The sequence below is a fragment of the Crinia signifera genome, chromosome 19 (assembly GCF_055691185.1).
Source record: "Crinia signifera chromosome 19, ASM5569118v1, whole genome shotgun sequence".
NCBI classification, from domain to species: Eukaryota; Metazoa; Chordata; class Amphibia; order Anura; family Myobatrachidae; genus Crinia; species Crinia signifera.
Window position 1 is genome coordinate 9,060,395 of NC_139226.1, and position 22,225 is coordinate 9,082,619.

Here is a 22,225-nt window from a genome sequence, read left to right on the forward strand (position 1 = left end):
CTTACATACTATATAATAGCATGCCACAGGCAAACGGTTGCCGGAATATGTTATGAATGCACCAAACACACTGACCTGGCTTTTCCTATTCATTTGATAATAATAGAGGTTATATCAGCAAGACATTCACAGCACTGTACTTTGCTGTATTGTGTATAGAATGATACACAGGAAATCCATCCAATTTATTGCATGAACATTATTTATTTATTTATTTATTTACAGGTTCTTATATAGCGCAGCAGATTCCGTTGCGCTTTACAATAGACATTCTATAAAGTATCAAACAACAAAGTGTCAGTTTGCTTCTTGAGCAACAATCAGCAGAGATTTAAGGGCAGAGATCAACTTGAATTTGTATCCAACATAATAGCTGAGAAGCACTAAATGTGAAAAAAATATTTGGATACCTATAAAAGACGATGGCCACTCTGAATTCAAGATTGGCAGTATTGAGTGCAGGAAGCGCACACACACAGCTTTTTAACAATCTATGGTGTTTGTTTTCACTGATATGTTTGTATGTGTGTTCTTATACTCCGCAATTTTAGTTAAATCCCAATAAAGGTTACATTTTAGGATTGGTAGAATTCTTTAAGGTGCACTACAAAGCGACAAGCTTTTCTTTTCTTTATAAATGTCCTCTGATTTTGTCTGGTAGTAGCACACCCCTTTTAATCTTTAACAAAAAAACAAAGAATTGATACAGTAGTAATGAGTGGGCCAATACACAAATAAAAGTCAAACATTACGGTGCTCTTGTGCGACTAACCATCCACCCCAAAATACATGAGTTACACCACTGCCTCACCGAAACACGCCTCCTAGCCCCCTTTGTATCCTCACTCTGTGGTTATAATTTAACTGCTGCTCTTGTTTAGGTGCATGGAAGACTGTTGTTGAGAAGGTGCAGGAGGCTCGAGGCGTTGGGAGACTCAGACACCTGTCCTTCTCTGGTAAGCTCCATGACGCTGGCCTCGCAGAGCTGCTTGTATTGTATAGATGGTTCTTGTATAACCCAACGCCTCTTATCCACAGCAGGTTTGAGCGGAGCACGAATGTTGGGAGTCCAGCACGACGCGGTTCTATTCCTGCTGGAGCAGCTCATAGGTGCCGAACGCTGCCGCGGGTACAAGTTTCTTTTTCACCCGCAGGAGGTAGACGAAGAGGAGCTTGTGGTTAACCCATCAGGTTGTGCACGAAGCCAGTGTTACGCCAGGTAAGCACAATTTGGATCCTGGCTCCACCTAGTGGACACATTATGCATGGCTTCTCAGTTGCTGCTCTGGAAAGATGCAAACCAGTGTCTTATTTTTTCTGTATGTTATTGTTTTCTAGGAAATGCACTTTTGACATGTTCAATTTCCTGGCCTCTCAGCATCGCACTCTACCGGAAGTATGTACGTATGAGGAAGAGGAGGAGGAAGTACAACTGAAATCCACCAGGTAACTATTGCACGAGACAAGTTTTCCCAGGCATTGATCTTACTCATTCCTAGATTCAGATGGGAAACCCGGTTAAGATGAGGCTTTGTTAAATTTTGCTGCGTACCTCGATTTTACAAATTCCTGATCACGCTGGTCAGTAATGTAACCAAATCTTTTCATTCACCGCTTACACACTAAAATTGCTGCCTCCCTATCCTGTTCCTCTATACTGCCCCCTGTCACCGCTGTCCTTAAACCCACCCATGTAACCGCATTGTGTGTGTGTGTGTGTGTTTTTCCTGCAAGGTTTGGTGGCATTGTGACTTTATACTGGGATTAATGGGGCTACATGGAGTAGTGACAATAATAATAAATTGCCTTTATATGGCACCATATTTACAGAGTATTTGCCTAATTAGAGAGTATGTAAACAAATAAGCAAACAGTGACTTACAGCTGAATACAACAGAGGACAAGTACAGGGCACATAACCATAGCTGCATCAGCAGGCGGCACTGACATAAGTATCGGGGCAGAGAACAAGGGATCTGCAGCTCCCTATTACAGAGTATATAACCCAGGAGACAGTGACTTACAGCTAAATACAATAGAGGACAAGTACAGGGCACATAACCATAGCTGCATCAGCAGAGGACACTGACATAAGTATCGGGGCAGAGAACAAGGGATCTGCAGCTCCCTATTACAGAGTATATAACCCAGTAGACAGTGACTTACAGCTGAATACAATAGAGGACAAGTACAGGGCACATAACCATAGTTGCATCAGCAGGCGGCACTGACATAAGTATCGGGGTAGAGAACAAGGGATCCGCAGCGCCCTATTACAGAGTATATAACCCAGGAGACGGTGACTTACAGCTGAATACAATAGAGGACAAGTACAGGGCACATAACCATAGCTGCATCAGCAAAGGACACTGACATAAGTATCAGGGGGCAGAGAACAAGGGATCCGCAGCGCCCTATTACAGAGTATATAACCCAGGAGACGGTGACTTACAGCTGAATACAATAGAGGACAAGTACAGGGCACATAACCATAGCTGCATCAGCAGAGGACACTGACATAAGTATCAGGGGGCAGAGAACAAGGGATCCGCAGCGCCCTATTACAGAGTATATAACCCAGGAGACGGTGACTTACAGCTGAATACAATAGAGGACAAGTACAGGGCACATAACCATAGCTGCATCAGCAGAGGACACTGACATAAGTATCAGGGGGCAGAGAACAAGGGATCCGCAGCGCCCTATTACAGAGTATATAACCCAGGAGACGGTGACTTACAGCTGAATACAATAGAGGACAAGTACAGGGCACATAACCATAGTTGCATCAGCAGGCGGCACTGACATAAGTATCGGGGTAGAGAACAAGGGATCCGCAGCAGCCTATTACAGAGTATATAACCCAGGAGACAGTGACTTACACCCGAATACAATAGAGGACAAGTACAGGGCACATAACCATAGCTGTATCAGCAGGTGGCACTGACATAAGTATCAGGGGGCAGAGAACAAGGGATCCGCAGCACCCTATTACACAGTATATAACCCAGTAGACAGTGACTTACAGCTGAATACAATAGAGGACAAGTACAGGGCACATAACCATAGTTGCATCAGCAGGCGGCACTGACATAAGTATCGGGGTAGAGAACAAGGGATCCGCAGCGCCCTATTACAGAGTATATAACCCAGGAGACAGTGACTTACAGCTGAATACAATAGAGGACAAGTACAGGGCACATAACCATAGCTGCATCAGCAGAGGACACTGACATAAGTATCGGGGCAGAGAACAAGGGATCTGCAGCTCCCTATTACAGAGTACATAACCCAGGAGACAGTGACTTACAGCTGAATACAACAGAGGACAAGTACAGGGCACATAACCATAGCTGCATCAGCAGGCGGCACTGACATAAGTATCGGGGCAGAGAACAAGGGATCTGCAGCTCCCTATTACAGAGTATATAACCCAGGAGACAGTGACTTACAGCTGAATACAATAGAGGACAAGTACAGGGCACATAACCATAGCTGCATCAGCAGAGGACACTGACATAAGTATCAGGGGGCAGAGAACAAGGGATCCGCAGCGCCCTATTACAGAGTATATAACCCAGGAGACGGTGACTTACAGCTGAATACAATAGAGGACAAGTACAGGGCACATAACCATAGCTGCATCAGCAGAGGACACTGACATAAGTATCAGGGGGCAGAGAACAAGGGATCCGCAGCGCCCTATTACAGAGTATATAACCCAGGAGACGGTGACTTACAGCTGAATACAATAGAGGACAAGTACAGGGCACATAACCATAGTTGCATCAGCAGGCGGCACTGACATAAGTATCGTGGTAGAGAACAAGGGATCCGCAGCAGCCTATTACAGAGTATATAACCCAGGAGACAGTGACTTACACCCGAATACAATAGAGGACAAGTACAGGGCACATAACCATAGCTGTATCAGCAGGTGGCACTGACATAAGTATCAGGGGGCAGAGAACAAGGGATCCGCAGCACCCTATTACACAGTATATAACCCAGAAGACAGTGACTTACAGCTGAATACAATAGAGGACAAGTACAGGGCACATAACCATAGCTGCATCAGCAGGCGGCACTGACATAAGTATCAGGGGGCAGAGAACAAGGGATCCGCAGTGCCCTATTACAGAGTATATAACCCAGGAGACAGTGACTTACAGCTGAATACAATAGAGGACAAGTACAGGGCACATAACCATAGCTGCATCAGCAGGCGGCACTGACATAAGTATCAGGGGGCAGAGAACAAGGGATCCGCAGCAGCCTATTACAGACTATATAACCTAGAAACATAACCATAGCTGCATCAGCAGGCGGAACTGACATAAGTTTCAGGGAGTCCGAAACCGCAGGATCTGGGGCCATCAAAGATGGTTAAACCCCCTGCCCCAGCAAACCCACCGCAGATAGTAGGAAGCTGCCTCACCTCTTCTCCCCCCTAGCCTAGCAAAGTCGGCGTGCAGGAGTCTAAAGGGAGATGAGCCAGTGAAGGGCTTGTAAAAGAGGGGAGGTGGCTGTAGTGCTTTTGGTGAGGAAGATGAGCCGGGCGGCAGCAGCATTGAGGATAGATTGGAGTGGAGAGAGACATTTGTCAGGGATTCCACATAGGAAAAGATTACAGTAGTCCAGTCTGGAGAGGACCAGTGTGTGGATGGGAGTCTTAGTAGAATTCTGGGTGAGGGGGGTTTGTTTGTCAGAGGTGCTGAGTGTGGTTTGAAGGAGAGGGAGAATTTAGGATTACTCCTCCAAGACAGCGCACTTGGGGGCTATAGGAAATAATAGTGCCAGCAAATAGATGTGGGAAGTGAGGTTATGCGGGAGGGTGGGAAGATGATAAGCTCAGTGTTAGACATGTTATGTTTTTTAAGAAAGTGCTGGGACATCCAAAAAGAAATAATAGACTGTTGGGGACATGAGTAAGGAGAGCAAGAGAAGGGTCAGGGGGGGGTTAGAGGCAGATTTGAGTATCATTTGCACAGAGATAATATTGGAAGTCAGAAGAGCTCATGAGTTCACCTAAAGAAGGGTGTATAGAGTGAGAGTGAGAGAAAGTGGTGGAGTTATGAGAGGAGACAGAGAAGGAGCGGTCAGAGAGGTAGGAGGGCAGGATCACGCAGGCCAAGGGAGTGAAGGATTTGGAGAATTCATTTAGTAGATTTCATTTATTTTACCCAGACTAGGGTGTCTTTAATTCGGGACAATACCTTTGGTTTGATGCGCTCCTCTGCCCCACTTAGTCCCTAAATTGTGTATTTTAACATGCACCCCTATTGCCCCTATACGCATTCTAGGAGCAAACAGGCAGATTTTAGGGTGCCATTGCAAGCCATGGGTGCTTAGTGACCTCCACCATATAAAATGCCTCTGCCCCTGTGCTTTCAGGCGTGCGACTAGTCTGGATCTACCCATGGCGATGAGGTACCGTCACTTGAAGAGAACTTCCAAAGAAGCTGTTGGTGTATACAGGTAAGTGATGGGTGCACTGATTGTGGATCAGAATTGCTGTTCCTTAATGCACTCTGTAGGCACTTACGTACAATCCGCTCTTTCATCAGGTCGGCAATACACGGCAGGGGTCTGTTCTGCAAAAGAAACATTGATGCTGGTGAGATGGTGATAGAGTATTCCGGCATTGTGATACGCTCTGTGCTGACTGATAAGAGGGAGAAGTACTACGACAGCAAGGTAACAGCCCCCTTGCCCCCCCCCCCCCCCCCATATCTAGATACAGAAACCTAGGTAGCGTGTACTAGTCCCATCCCATGCAGTTGATGAATGTTCTCAGGATAGCATGTACTGGTCCCATCCCAAGGTGGTAGATGACTGATCTCTGGATAGCATGTGCTAGACCCATCCCATTCGGTTGATGACTGTTCCCAGGATAGCATGTACTAGTCCCATCCCATGCGGTTGATGACTGATCTCTGGATAGCATGTACTAGACCCATCCAATGCAGTTGATGACTGATCTCTGGATAGCATGTACTAGTCCCATCCCATGCGGTTGATGACTGTTCTCAGGATAACATGTACTAGTCCCATCCCATGCGGTTGATGACTGTTCCCAGGATAACATGTACTAGTCCCATCCCATGCGGTTGATGTCTGATCTCAGGATAGCATGTACTAGTCATATGTGGTTGATGGCTGATCTCGGGATAGCATGTACTAGTCCCATCCCATGCGGTTGATGACTGATCTCTGGATAGCATGTACTAGACCCATCCCATGCAGTTGATGACTGATCTCTGGATAGCATGTACTAGTCCCATCCCATGCGGTTGATGACTGTTCTCAGGATAACATGTACTAGTCCCATCCCATGCGGTTGATGACTGTTCCCAGGATAACATGTACTAGTCCCATCCCATGCGGTTGATGTCTGATCTCAGGATAGCATGTACTAGTCATATTTGGTTGATGGCTGATCTCGGGATAGCATGTACTAGTCCCATCCCATGCGGTTGATGACTGATCCCTGGATAGCATGTACTAGACCCATCCCATGCAGTTGATGACTGATCTCTGGATAGCATGTACTAGTCCCATCCCATGCGGTTGATGACTGTTCTCAGGATAGCATGTACTAGTCCCATCTCATGTGGTTGATGACTGTTCTCAGGATAACATGTACTAGTCCCATCCCATGTGGTTGATGACTGTTCCCAGGATAACATGTACTAGTCCCATCCCATGCGGTTGATGACTGTTCCCAGGATAACATGTACTAGTCCCATCCCATGCGGTTGATGTCTGATCTCAGGATAGCATGTACTAATCATATGTGGTTGATGGCTGATCTCGGGATAGCATGTACTAGTCCCATCCCATGCGGTTGATGACTGATCTCTGGATAGCATGTACTAGTCCCATCCCATGCGGTTGATGACTGTTCTCAGGATAACATGTACTAGTCCCATCCCATGCGGTTGATGACTGTTCCCAGGATAACATGTACTAGTCCCATCCCATGCGGTTGATGTCTGATCTCAGGATAGCATGTACTAGTCATATGTGGTTGATGGCTGATCTCGGGATAGCATGTACTAGTCCCATCCCATGCGGTTGATGACTGATCTCTGGATAGCATGTACTAGACCCATCCCATGCAGTTGATGACTGATCTCTGGATAGCATGTACTAGTCCCATCCCATGCGGTTGATGACTGTTCTCAGGATAACATGTACTAGTCCCATCCCATGCGGTTGATGGCTGTTCTCAGGATAGCATGTACTAGTCCCATCCCATGTGGTTGATGACTGTTCCCAGGATAACATGTACTAGTCCCATCCCATGCGGTTGATGTCTGATCTCAGGATAGCATGTACTAGTCATATTTGGTTGATGGCTGATCTCGGGATAGCATGTACTAGTCCCATCCCATGCGGTTGATGACTGATCTCTGGATAGCATGTACTAGACCCATACCATGCAGTTGATGACTGATCTCTGGATAGCATGTACTAGTCCCATCCCATGCGGTTGATGACTGTTCCCAGGATAACATGTACTAGTCCCATCCCATGCGGTTGATGTCTGATCTCAGGATAGCATGTACTAGTCATATTTGGTTGATGGCTGATCTCGGGATAGCATGTACTAGTCCCATCCCATGCGGTTGATGGCTGTTCTCAGGATAGCATGTACTAGTCCCATCCCATGTGGTTGATGACTGTTCCCAGGATAACATGTACTAGTCCCATCCCATGCGGTTGATGTCTGATCTCAGGATAGCATGTACTAGTCATATTTGGTTGATGGCTGATCTCGGGATAGCATGTACTAGTCCCATCCCATGCGGTTGATGACTGTTCTCAGGATAACATGTACTAGTCCCATCCCATGCGGTTGATGGCTGTTCTCAGGATAGCATGTACTAGTCCCATCCCATGTGGTTGATGACTGTTCCCAGGATAACATGTACTAGTCCCATCCCATGCGGTTGATGTCTGATCTCAGGATAGCATGTACTAGTCATATTTGGTTGATGGCTGATCTCGGGATAGCATGTACTAGTCCCATCCCATGCGGTTGATGACTGATCTCTGGATAGCATGTACTAGACCCATCCCATGCAGTTGATGACTGATCTCTGGATAGCATGTACTAGTCCCATCCCATGCGGTTGATGACTGTTCTCAGGATAACATGTACTAGTCCCATCCCATGTGGTTGATGACTGTTCTCAGGATAACATGTACTAGTCCCATCCCATGTGGTTGATGACTGTTCCCAGGATAACATGTACTAGTCCCATCCCATGCGGTTGATGACTGTTCCCAGGATAACATGTACTAGTCCCATCCCATGCGGTTGATGTCTGATCTCAGGATAGCATGTACTAGTCATATGTGGTTGATGGCTGATCTCGGGATAGCATGTACTAGTCCCATCCCATGCGGTTGATGACTGATCTCTGGATAGCATGTACTAGTCCCATCCCATGCGGTTGATGTCTGATCTCAGGATAGCATGTACTAGTCCCATCCCATGTGGTTGATGACTGTTCTCAGGATAACATGTACTAGTCCCATCCCATGTGGTTGATGACTGTTCCCAGGATAACATGTACTAGTCTCATCCCATGCGGTTGATGACTGTTCCCAGGATAACATGTACTAGTCCCATCCCATGCGGTTGATGTCTGATCTCAGGATAGCATGTACTAGTCATATGTGGTTGATGGCTGATCTCGGGATAGCATGTACTAGTCCCATCCCATGCGGTTGATTCCTTCTTGAACTTGCTGAGTCACTGGTTTGGGTGAGCTAGTTCAAGAAGGAATACAATTTTGCAGGTCTGGAGTAAGAAATCTTCATATGGCGGTCTTTTCAGTAGATTGACCCAATAACCAAAAGAGGAATTGAACCACTGATCTTGTTAAAGTAATAGATGGGCCTCCTGAAGAGCTGCTGCGGGATGGGTTTTGCCACGCGGACAATTTGTTTGAGGACTTGGGTGCTGGTTTGTGACCAGACCAGGCCTGTTTTTCCTCTAAGGGAGTGCCGCATAGCTAGCAGAACATTCCGGATGAGTAGCAATAAAGCACCTTATATTCAATAGCATATTACTGGAATGTTTCTACAGCAGTTATAGAATTATTGTGGTTTCATCAGAGGAATAGGGAGGAGCTTAAACCGCTATTTCAAGAGCTAAAGTCCTAATAGAAACTCTCTATCCCCATGGTCATACTGTCCACCAATGTGTTGACCGATCTGGTCAATAATTGCAGCCTAAATGACTAATTTGGTGCACTACTATGTTTGTATTACAGGGAATCGGGTGCTACATGTTCCGTATAGATGACTTAGACGTGGTGGACGCAACCATGCACGGCAACGCAGCCCGATTCATCAACCACTCGTGCGAGCCCAACTGTTTCTCGAGGGTTATCCACGTGGAAGGCCAGAAACACATTGTGATCTTCGCCCTGCGCAGCATTTACCGCGGCGAGGAGCTGACGTACGACTACAAGTTTCCCATTGAGGATGCAAGCAACAAGCTGCCCTGTAACTGTGGTGCTAAGAAGTGCCGTCGGTTCCTCAACTGAGTGACGGAAAACCTGGCAGCAAGAACTGATGTGTGGAGGTGCTGGCACTTCCCATCCCCCGGAGCGGACAGACGCACTAGTCTCTGAGGCTGGGCCGCGTTTCCGCTTCTCTCCTTGTAGAAAGCTGTACATATTGGAGGTTCGGAAGAGAGGAGAGCATTACAGGAAACCGCACTTTACCCTCTGTCCTGTCTGTCCCCACTAGAGACTACAGGGCGATTCCTCTCCTTACTCTCAGGGTCTTCTTGATTTTCTCCTCTCTGGATTACGCCTCTTCCTTGCTGCTATTTTCCCGCTTGCCCCTTCTTAAGCTGGCACATTTTCGGGGGCACTTTGCAGCGCTCAGAATGTGTGTGTGAGATCAATGGGGGGAGGGGCATGTAGCGCTATGACGTCACATGCAGCAAGGATATCTTTTAACAATCTTGATCGGTCTTTTTATTTTTTTTCTAAAACAAAATTGAGCTCACTCCCATTACACTTTTTTGGGGAGCAAACATCGTACTTTGTTTGGGGGGTGACAATCATTTTTAATCCTTTTGCTGCTAATTACATTACCTAACAGGCCCTGCAAGGGTTAACGTCCACCGGCGTCTCTTCAGCTGAAGTCATTTTACCGGTAGTACCCCAACAGAGCGCACCCTCTTTTCCCGGAGGGTCTCCTCGTTCATCCTTTCTCGTCTCCAGAACTTTTCTTCATTTTAAATATTTTTTTGTTTGTGAGGGAATGAGTGGTGACCATATTGCAGTTTCAGAATTAAATCTAATAAAGGCGACGCCGTGCGGAGGACCGAGTGTAAATAATTGTACAAAGATTTGTAAGAACAATTGTTTTCTATGCACTTTTTTTTTTATTTAACTTGCTGAAGAATAATGTTTCATGTCTCACCTCCTGTTTAGCATTTTAAATAAAAGGAACAATTTGCCATTGTGTGTGGGTGTCCTGATTGGACCATTCTGCTCTTTATATTGAGTATAATGGCCCCTGTGCTTCACACAGGGGACACAGAGCCGGAAGAATCCAAGATGGTCGCGGCAGACCTGGACCACGGAGATAAACACCTAAGCACCTGGAGATTGCCTTGAGGGTCCAGTTCGGGTTAGCAAGCAGCCCAGACAAGCACTGGGAAACGGCTTTTTATCTCTGGCGGGTAACAAGTAGAGGAACACACCTGCTTGGTACAGCAGCCGGCAATTAAAAAATCGCGTCCATCACATGCCTTAAGTTAAGGCATGCGATGCGACCAATGCGATGGACGCAATTTTACATAGGGAACAATATTAAATGGGCCAATGGACCCGATTTTTCATTGTATACCCACCCTTATGGGTATTTTACATGACAATGCGCGCCCCCCCCCCCCCCCCCCCCCCCCCCATTGTTAACGCCACCACACGATCAACGTCAACCCGAAGCGTGGCGAGCGGTGGAACGCATCCTCCAACCTTTTCATACCCCCACTATACACGTCTGCGTGGAGTTGATTTTTTTTATATAGTGTGGCGAGTCACCGAGCCTGAAGCCTGGCTAGCGGACGCGTAATGCGCTTCCCCTCGCAGGGCTCGCTGCTTTTGCCACACTATATAAAATCAACTCCACACCGACGTGGATAGTGGGGGTATGAAAAGGTCGGAGGAGGACGCATACCGCCGCCCCTAGGGTTGGCGTTGATCGTGGGGTGGCATTAACAATGGGGGGTTATTTGACCCATCAGGGTTGGGAAACAATAAAAATTGGGGTCTGGGGGCCATTTAACATTGGGGCCAATGTAAAATCGGGTCCAGGGACCATTTTACATTGATTCCAATGCAAAAATCGCGTCCATCGCATGCGATGCGATTTCGGGGGGTCCCGATGGATGCAATCTTTATCGCTGGCGCCGTGCTAGGAAACAAGTACCGAAAAATCCCCTTATGTTTACCTTTTTTCATGTGGGTTAAGTTCAAGGAGATCCATATGGGTGGATTCCCAGAATAGCACTTAACAAATAACTTCACTGTATAAATATAATTCTGTTGTATCCTTGGCTAACGTTATTAATTCAGCAGATATTCAATACCCCAGTCACATCCGCAAACACCGGAACCTCACCCTCTGCGTCTAGAGGTATTCAGATCATCCTGTCTCTCCTACAGTCCGTATATTCTTACAGGCATGAGGCTAAATAATACTGACCGATTCCAGCTTATATAGGGGGGTATTACATTTTGACCGCCATTTCTGCTGGGGGTAATAGCTCCCACCACCTATTCCAGGGGTTCCCAAACGCGGTCCTCAAGGCACCCTAACAGTCCAGGTATTAAGTATATCCATGCTTGGCCACAGGTGATTTAATTGGTTAAATCAGACTGACTGAGTTACTATCTGTGCTGAGCCATGGATATACCCAAAACCTGGACCGTTGGGGTGCCTTGAGGACCGCATTTGGGAACCCCTGACCTATGCTGCCATTTCTGACTACAATGAAGGTGGATTCCGACAAAACAGATCCATCGTTAAAACAAGTCAGCTCTGTTTTGTTGGAAACACCCTTGGATTGTTGAATTCATGTCCGTTTTCCAACAATCCGCACCAGTTTTTGCAGACATGCCCACTTTTCTTCTTTGGGTTTCATGGTCCCCCACAGGGTGACATCGGGGGTTGTAGGCAGATCCAGAGGACCTGTCTACAGAGCTTAACAAAATTGTAGGTTCTTTGGAAGACACGCAGTCTCAGTAGCTGCCATCAGCTCTCCGCATAGACCTAAGGCTGCTTCTTTTTCGGTTCTTTTGTCCCCAAGGCAAAGCTAGGGGTCAAAGTTTCCCTCACACCTTCAGTGTGTCGAAGCGGCCAAGTCTAAAGCTGTGTACACACGGGGGCGATAGGGGCTGAAATCGCTGGAAATATGGTCGCTGGCGACCATATTGCCAGTGATGGGAGTGTGCCCCAGCGATAAATTGCCGGTTGCGTGCTCCCGTTTTCAGCCCCGTTCTAATCGCTGGTTGCAGGAGCTTGCTCCTGTGACCAGCTGATTACCTCTGCGGCACCGCCAGCAGAGGTTCCCTTTCATCAGCGACCATCTCTGGTCGCTGATAAAAAAGAGGAACTGAGCAATATATCTCTCCCGTGTGTACGGGGCTTAAGTCCATACAAGCCTGGGCCACTGGACAGCCCCCAGCTATGCCTGACAAACCTTCAGCATGATGGGGCGGGCCTCTCTCGGGGACCCCAAAGTGGGAGGCTGACTTCACACAACAGTGGCTCACCACCACACAGAAGTCATGTGATGGGGATACTCAGTATCATTCAAAAGGTACCCCTCACAAACATTCTTTTGCACAGGCCTCCCACCCAATCCGCAAAAAGCAGAAAAGCTAAGAGACATTCTACACTCCCTGTTCCAATCTCAAGTGATTGCGCCGGTCCCACAACATCAAAGAGGGATCGGAATTTATTCGACCATGTTTCTAGTTCTGAAACCAAACAAGACTTACAGGCCCGTTCTGAACCTAAAGGCACTCAACAAGTTTGTTAAAGTGCCAAAATTCCACATGGAGACCTTGCGGACAATAGTGGTGGCTATGAAGCCGGGGGACTATGGGTGGTATTCAGTGAGCCTGATTCGCCATGTTTTTATGGCGAATTTGTGCTGTTTGGTGAATTTTTGACTAAAATGGTGAATCACCCTATTCAATGACCAGATGGCGAATACATTTGAAGGGTTTTTTTCGCCATGATTCACCGAGTAGCAATCGCTATCTTTTTATGGTGAAGTGGAATGTGAACTTTTAAAATAAAGTGTTTTTTTTTTTTTTTACATTTGGTGTCAAAAAATCAGGAATTTTATTCTGAGGAGGGGCATGCTATTTTTATTCATGTGCTGTAAGCACATGAATATATATATTTAATTTAAAAAAATATATATATTTTATTTACACAGCAGCCAGCAGGGGGTGCCGGAGCCGAGCCGCTCATTAGATATTCATATATTCACTGCACCCGATCGTTACATATGCACGATCGGGTGTAGTGAATATACCGGTCCCCTGCTGGCACCCCCGGGGGGCAGCCTGTGCTGCCTGGCACCCGGGGAGTCCACCTCCCCCCCCACAAACAATCTGGGGCAGGCAGGGAGACTTCCATCTCCCTGCCTGCCACCGTCCTCAGGCTCCCTGCTGTGTTCGCCACAGGAGCTCATATTCGCCGGTCAGGGGCAGCGAGCCCCTGACTCGTTGAATACCGGAGCCGGCGAGGCTCCGGAACGTGGCGAATGTGCAGCGAATCCTAAACAGGATTCACTGCACCTCGCCGGTATTCACATTGAATACCGCCCTATATGGTGTCTCTAGATATAGTCTACATCACAGGTCTTCAACCTGTGGCCCTCCAAATGTTGTGGAACTACATGCCCTGACCGTTTTGGCATACTGTTATAGGAAAAAATGTGGCAATGCATGTTGGAACATGCAGTTTCACAACATCTGGAGGGCCATAGGTTGAAGACCCATGGTCTACATCAACAGGGCATCAGAGTGTTCCCTTACATCAGGGATGGGGAACCTTCGGCCCTCCAGCTGTTGTTGAACTACATATCCTAGCATGACCTGCTACAATTTTGCTATTTGTCCATGCTAAAACTGTTGCAGGGCATACTGGGATGTATAGTTACATAGTAGGTAAGGCTGAAAAAAGACTTGCGTCCATCTAGTTCAACCTGGTATAGATATCCATTGCTGATTTGGTAGGTTCTGGTATTTTACAGACAAATTATATTTCTTATTTGTACCCATGGATGTTTTTCTCCAGTAAATGTTTGTCCAACTTTGCCTTGAACGCATTTAATGAGCCAGCTGTTACCACCTCTCTGGGAAGAGAGTTCCAGAGTTTGACTGTTCTGACCGTAAAGAAATTCTTTCTACTAGCTCAGTGGTTCCCAAACCTGGTCCTCAAGTACCCCCAACAGTGTACGTTTTCCAGGTCTCCAGCAGGTGCACAGATTATTCAGGCACATTTTAAAAGATCCACAGGTGGAGCTAATTATGTCACTTGTGATTCTGTGTGGTGACCTGGAAAACGTGCACTGTTGGGGGTACTTGAGGACCAGGGTTGGGAACCACTGTACTAACTGAATGAAATTTTTTTTTACTTCTAATCTATACTCATGCACTCGTGTCCTAGATTCTTTTCTAGTAGAAAAGAGGGTGTGTGGAGGGGCGTGGCCTAACACGGCAAGGGAGCAGACGTGTCTCAGGAGAGCTCCTGCACCCAACCAAATAAAACACCCATTTACCCACCCGGTGCCCCTTACCTTACCCCCCTCTTGAGCCCACTGCCGCTCTGCTGTGCTCCGGTTCCTGTGGGAGCGAGTTGCGGAGCCGGGGAGCACTTTTCAGAGCTCTCGCGGGTTGCGGCCCTCCTGCCGGTTCGGAGCCGGGACCTGGAGTTTGCCATCCCCCGGCCGTGAACTCCGGGGAACGTACCGGACCCGACACGCCGCCGCTGTGATCCCCCTGGGAGTCCCTGGTGCCCGGAGACTGCAACCAGGTTAGTGCTTCCAGCCCGGACATCTGCCGATCCCCCAGTCACGCTGCCAGAAGGGGACCGGCTCCGGAAAGCACCCGCCCGGCAGCTTGTCAGCACACACGCGCTGCGGCTCCCCCCGGACACACAGCTCAGCTCTTACAGCCTACGTGTCCCCCGTCCAACGGGGATCCCGGCGGGGTGGCGCAAAGCTGACAGCTCAGTTAACCCCTAAGAGCCTCAGCCCTCTCTATACTCCCCCCCTCCCGGGCCAGATAACCCAGGAACTGACTCAGTCACAAACAGACAGGAGCCTCAATAAACTGGGGTCTGTCACCCTCCCCCCCCAGACAGCAGGGGACCCGTGGGTCCCCCCAGAAATAGCCAGCCCCCATTTTTTTTTTTGCCTTCCCTCAACCTACAGGGAAAAGAAGCAAATAAATAAATTATTAAAAATTAATTAAAAATAAATAAATAATTTAAAGGGGAAACAAAAACAAAAAAAAAAAACAAAAAAAAAAAAAGGGTGAAAAACACACAAATAAATAAAGATAACACAAATAAAAATCACCAAAGAAAAACCAAAAAACAGGGCGCCACATAGTCCGGCACCGGAGGTGGCCCCAATAGACCCGACCTGGGAGCCTCCCACAGAAAACCTATCCGCAGCCCGGAAGAATCCCCCTTGACCCACCCCTCCCCCCACCACAAAAACTCAAACTACCTTCTCCAAACGAATCCACATCCCCGGTGCAGAAGTCACCACTCGCAGGCTGGTCCTCGAGTGGTAAAACCACCTCTGCCCCACCTGGCCTTTCTCGCCACGACAATGGAAATGGTGGCCATGCCCGCCTAGCCGTGATCCCCATCCTGCTAGGACCGAAGCACTATACCCCTGTGGGCAGCCCCTGATATTTAGCCCTAGATCCAGACCTACTCCACGGTACCTGTCACAACTGGTCCTCTTCTATAATGTCACAAAAAAACAAGAAGTCCGCACAGGCCTCAGGAAACTTCTTTGGCTCCAAATCCAAAGGTACTCCAGGCTCAGTGCAGCCTCCAGATTCCCCCTCCCGCCCCGACTCAATGGAAGCGACAATTGACCCTCAGATTCAGGCAGTGATGGCTGGGTTGCTGGAAGGGGTCCAAAATGCCTTCAAACAAGAACTCTCCAAAGCGGTTTCTGAATTCAAATCAGATCTCGCAGCCTTAGGCAACAGAACCGACGCACTGGAATCTAAGTCGGACGACATCTGCCGCTCCCAATCCCGCCTAGACAAGGAGCTATCCAGACTTCATGATGAAGTAGAGGCCCTCAAAGAGAGACAAGAGGACCAAGAAAACCGCTCCCGACGCAACAACCTGCGTATCCGTAACGTGGCGGAGACCATCCTAAGCCCATCCCTATCTTCATTCCTGAAAGACTTCTTTCAACACATCATTCCATCCCTCTCGGATGAGGATTGTCTCCTAGATAGAGCACACAGAGCCCTACGCCCGAAACCTCCCCCCTCACAACCTCCAAGAGACATCATTGTCCGCTTCCATTATTACCAAACCAAAGAAAAGATCCTCACCACCACCCGGGATTCCCCGACACTTCAATTTCAAGACATGCAGCTACAAATTTTTCAAGACCTAGCCCCCTCAACTATTCAGAAACGGCGGGATCTTCAACCCGTTACCAAAATTCTCCGACATCACAAAATTCGTTACAGATGGGGATTTCCCTTTATGCTTCAGGTCACAGCAAATAGTGCGTGCACAATGTTAAAACCCTAACCCAGGGTCAAGAACTCCTGGCCAAACTGGGTCTCCTACCGGCCTCGTCCATGGAAGAAGATCCAAGGGCTTCCTCAGCGAGACCACAACGACTCCCACCACCCTCTCCGGAATGGACAAAAGTATCCCGTCGCCAGGCGGAAAACAGCCAGCCTATCTGAAAACACGCAGTGGTGCCCTTTGCTTACCTATACCACTGCAGGACATACCAACCTGCCACATGTGACTGCCTCCCCGTGATAGGAAGCACCTCCCTCTCTTTATAACTAGTTAAATGTTTACCAATTTACCACCCCTAATGATGTTATGAATCTCTAACGGATTTAAATCGTTGTACACATTTTCTACCCTTTCCCCATGACTCAAAGTTGAAGTGTTACCCCTCCCTGTTCCCCTTCCCCCTTCCTCCTCCCACCTAGTTTGTTTACAACACAGGTCTGAAAGCCCTGCACAGCAGGGATCGAGTTTATACAACTTATATAATATAAGTTTGCTAGGTTATTACCGACTAAGTTTGCTTCGGTCCTGGTGGACTGGACCCCACCACCAAACCCCACGACCCCCTCATACTCCCTTAAAATGTTTTGCACAAATGTAATGCTGTTTATCTTTGTAGCGGTCTCCACCCGGGACCCTCCTTTCCAGGGACCCTGCCCTTTTGGGCAACTTTTCTTTTTCTCTCTCCATCTGGCCTTACTAACCTTTTCTATCCTCTGTGGCTCCCCTCACCTCTACTCTTTCCCCCCCCCCCGGCCCCTCCCTGGGGTGGCCCCCTCTAGTTCCTAAGCTCACCCCATTATACTCTCTAGATATACATGAGATGTCTACACATAAACCACCATGACTCTTAAACTGTTGTCTATTAACGTAAATGGTTTGAACTCCCCTAGGAAACGTACGATCCTTATGGGAGCCTGTAAAAGAGAGAACGCAGCTATCGTGTTTCTGCAGGAAACCCACCTCACAGGTACCCACTCCCAACTTAAGGGTCGCGCATTCTCACAGTCCTTTTTTGCTTCTGCTGACTGCAAAAAAAGGGGGGTTGCTATTTTAATCCACCGTAATGTACCTTTTTTCCCGATTAAGACCATTACAGACCCTGATGGCCGGTTTCTTATAGTGATAGGAACCATCCGCTCAGTAACCTTAACCCTAATCTCCATGTATGCCCCCAACCAGGATCAATCTAAATTCTTTGATACCATTTTTAAACGCATAGATAAAGTGGCACAGGGTCATATTATTTTGGGAGGAGACTTTAACACAATTATTGACCCACTACTTGACAGATCCTCTCCCCCCCCAAACGCCACCTCGACGGCGGTCCCCAAAGCCTCCCGCACCCTGGTCGCCTCCTTGAAGCATTATGGTCTATGCGACTCCTGGCGCCTCAAACACCCCCATGATAAAGATTTTACACACTTCTCAGCCCCTCACCAACAATACTCTAGGATAGATATGCTCCACATCTCCTCTTTTATGATCCCCCAAATTAGGGAAGCAGGCATCACCCCGTTCACGTGGACAGACCATGCAGGCACTTTCATACTATTAGACATATATGAACGCCCCCCGAAGACTCTAAGATGGCGCTTAGACGACTCTCTTTTACAGCACCCTTCCTCTCTGGCAGAGGTGAAGTGCTAAGAGGCCAGCTAAATACACTCCTCTCACACCGTGCTGCGACCATCCTAAAGAAACTCCAACAACGTTTCTATGATAAAGCAGACAAAATAGATTCGCTCCTAGCTAACAAACTACGTCGCCAACAAGCATCCAAAGCGATCGATAAATTATACTCCCAGAAGCTAGGCTCTCTCACTTACGACCCTAAAGAAATGGTAGAGGAGTTCCGTACATTTTACAGCTCTCTATACAACCTGACTGACCCCTCTCCTACTTCCCCAACTACGACTGAGAACTTAGCCTCCTATCTGGCCGACACACCTCTGCCCACACTCACAGACTCTCAGCTCTCCCCTCTAAATGCTCGTGTCTCGGGGGAAGAGACCATTGCAGCAATTCGCTCCATGCGAACCTCTGCTGCCCCAGGCCCAGATGGCTTGCCCAATACTATAAACTTTGTGCGAAGGAGTTGTCCCCTCACCTCACCGAGCTCTTTAACAGCATCCTAGAAGGCGCTGCCTTCACCACGGAAGCGACACAAGCAGACATTGTGGTGATCCCAAAGCCGGACAGAGACCACACTAAATGCTCCAACTACAGACCGATCTCACTACTGAATGTAGACCTAAAAATCTACGCCAAAATCTTGGCTATCCGGCTAGCCCCATTACTCCCTCACCTGGTACACCCAGACCAGGTTGGATTCATCCCCTGTCGCCAAGCATCAGACAATACGAGGCGTGCGGTTGACCTAATCCACACCATCCAAAAGCAGAAAACTCCATCCCTGGTCCTAGCACTCGACGCAGAAAAGGCCTTCGACCGCATATCCTGGCCCTTTGCCTTTGCGGTCCTGGGCAGGATGGGTTTCACAGGAACTTTTTTAGAAGGCATTAGAGCATTATACCGCACTCCGACAGCCCGGGTCTCGGTCAATGGAGCTACATCGGACAAATTCAAGATAGCGAACGGTACACGCCAAGGTTGCCCCCTCTCCCCGCTCATATTTGCTCTTATCATGGAGCCCCTGGCGGCGAGAATACGTAACAACGCTAATATCCGCGGTATTCACACTGGCCCTTCCGAACACAAAATTGCATTGTATGCTGACGATGTTTTAATAACTCTCTCAGACCCGGCCAGATCCCTCCCATCTCTTCTCTCCGAGATACGACACTACTCTCAATACTCTGGCTATAAAATAAACGTGGAGAAGACCGAGGTACTTGATTTTCATATCCCAGAAACTCTTAAACCCGATTTAGAGACCCTGCTTCCTTGTAATTGGAACAAAAAGATCAAGTATCTCGGAATTTACCTTACACAACATTACCACCAACTGTTTCAGGCTAACTTCCCCCGACTCTTAGATACGATTAAAAAAGATCTAACCTCATGGTCATCTTACTTCATCTCATGGATCGGTAGAATTAACTCTGTTAAAATGACAATACTCCCTCGTCTCCTTTACCTTTTTCAAACCCTCCCAATATATATCCCCCCTTACGTTTTCAAAACCTTACAACATCAAACCTCCCAGTTCATATGGGATAAAAAACGTCCCCGAATTAGACTAAAGCTACTTCAACGCCCCTCAAGACAGGGTGGTCTGGGAATTCCAGATTTCCGGAAGTATTACTATGCCTCCCAACTGTCACAAAGCGCTCAATGGTGTAATCCCTGGGGAGCGGAAAAGGTATGGGTAAAGATCGAAGCAGAAGCACTGAGGTTGGCCACAATGGCGTCCCTGCTGTGGCTCCCCAGAGCCAGACGCCCTCGCACCACTCTCGCCCACCCAGTGGTCTCCCGGTCTTTAACAGTTTGGGACTTCGTAAACAAAAGATTTAAATTAGCACCATCCCCCTCCCCATTAATCCCCCTATTTCACAATCCAGATTTCCCCCCCGGACTCGGCCAATCCTCCTTTAATAGCTGGATAAAAGAGAAGATCTACTACCTCAACGATATTGCCATCGATACTAGTTTTCCCCAGTTTTCAGACATTCGTGGGGGCACGGCAATCCCAAACATAGACTTCTTTCGTTACTTGCAAGTCCGGCACTTTCACTCAAAAATCCTGTCAACCCTCACCGCCAGACCCCTAACATCTTTTGAATATATCTGCTGGAAGCGCTCTTCCACCAGAGGTCTAATCTCCGCAATCCACTCACTTCTGGGGACAAATTCCGACCCCACAAGGGCCTCGCATGAGCTAGCCTGGGAACGAGACTTAGGTCACCCTTTAGACCAGGCATGTCCAACGTTGGCCCTCCAGATGTTTTGAAACTACACATCCCAGCATGCTTTGCAATAGTTTTAGCATTCTCTATTAGCAAAACGGTGGCAAAGCATGCTGGGATGTGTAGTTTCACAACATCTGGAGGGCCAACGTTGGACATGCCTGCTTTAGACTCTGAAGAATGGGAGGAAATATGGGATAATGCCGCCTCCAGCTCGATCTGCGTGAAGACCAAAGAAAACATATATAAGCTCCTATATCGATGGTATTACGTTCCCTCCCGATTACAAAAGATGTTCCTGGATTCGTCAGATAGGTGCTGGAGAGGATGCGCGGCTGAGGGAACGTTTATGCACATCTGGTGGTCCTGCCCGAAAATTGCCAACATTTGGAAAGAAGTAACAACTTTACTTTCAAGCTTGTTTGGTGTTGCCGTCCCCCTCGACCCTAGATACTTTCTTCTTCCCTTAAACCTCCCCATGCTCACACACCATCAGAACAAATTACTCCGCCACATATCTGCTGCCATGACATGTCAAATAGCGATCGACTGGAAAAAATCCACCCCAGCCCCCCTTCAAGCAGTGATCTCCCGCATCTGGTATATCCATAAAATGGAATACATGACGTCCATCATACGCCATTCCACTAAGAAATTCCATAAGGTCTGGTCCCCCTGGCTCTCTTCTCAAAACTCTCCCCCCCCCCCATTTGATTTCTGATTTTTAGGATTAGAGGCCACCCCCCCACCCCTCCCTTCCCTGATGTCTCAAACATCTCCCTCTCCCCCTCTGCTCTCACACCCTCCCAAACCCCCCTCTCACTACTCCCCCACCCCCCTCACTCTATCGCTCTCCCTACTCTCTTACTCGCCTCGCTAAGACTCTCCTGCTGGCAGCCAGCCACACTGCCAATGCGAGGCTCTTCTCTCTCTCTCCCACTCCTTACAGAAAAATGTTTGGATCACATCGACGTTTAACAATAACGATTTGCATACCTATTGTTGTTCTTGTAATGTAACTAGATTGTATTTATCTGTGATTCAACCAATAAATTGTGTTTTTTTAAAAAAAAAGAAAAGAGGGTGTGTGACAGTTCCTTATATTGGCCCTTGATATACTTGTACATGTTGAGCATGTCCCCCCTTAAACGTCTCTTTTCTAATGTAAATAGTCCCAAATTGCTTAATCTCTCCCCGTAGCTTAAATTCTCCATTCCCCTAATAAGCTTTGTTGCTCGCCTTTGGACTTTTTCTAATTCTATGATGTCCTTTTTATAGTGTGGGGCCCAGAACTGCACTCCGTACTCTAGGTGAGGTCTCACCAATGCTTTATATAGTGGCATAATTACCCTTGAGTCCCTAGTTTCCATTCCCCTCTTAATACATGCCAGAATTTTGTTGGCCTTTTTTGTAGCTACATTACAATGGGCACTACATCCTAGATTGCTGTCTATTTGGACTCCTAGATCCTTTTCAAGTATGGAATTACCCAGTTCCTCTCCGCTAAGGTTGTA

General features: G+C 47.7%; 1 protein-coding gene across 2 annotated transcripts in view; it reads left to right on the forward strand.

Moving 5' to 3' along the window:
* The window catches only part of KMT2B (lysine methyltransferase 2B), a 50,517-nt gene extending 40,026 nt beyond the window's left edge, over positions 1–10,491 (forward strand). Inside the window, exons 31-36 of one of the 2 annotated variants that reach the window (XM_083161979.1) lie at positions 882–956; positions 1,042–1,219; positions 1,339–1,446; positions 5,395–5,478; positions 5,568–5,697; positions 9,288–10,491. In XM_083161979.1, the coding sequence (XP_083018105.1) occupies positions 882–956; positions 1,042–1,219; positions 1,339–1,446; positions 5,395–5,478; positions 5,568–5,697; positions 9,288–9,563 (851 nt within the window). In that variant the 3' untranslated portion in view covers positions 9,564–10,491. Of the gene's footprint in view, positions 1–881; positions 957–1,038; positions 1,220–1,338; positions 1,447–5,394; positions 5,479–5,567; positions 5,698–9,287 lie in introns of both variants that reach the window. The other variant, XM_083161978.1, reaches the window with a different exon arrangement.
* The last annotated feature ends 11,734 nt before the right edge of the window (positions 10,492–22,225 follow it).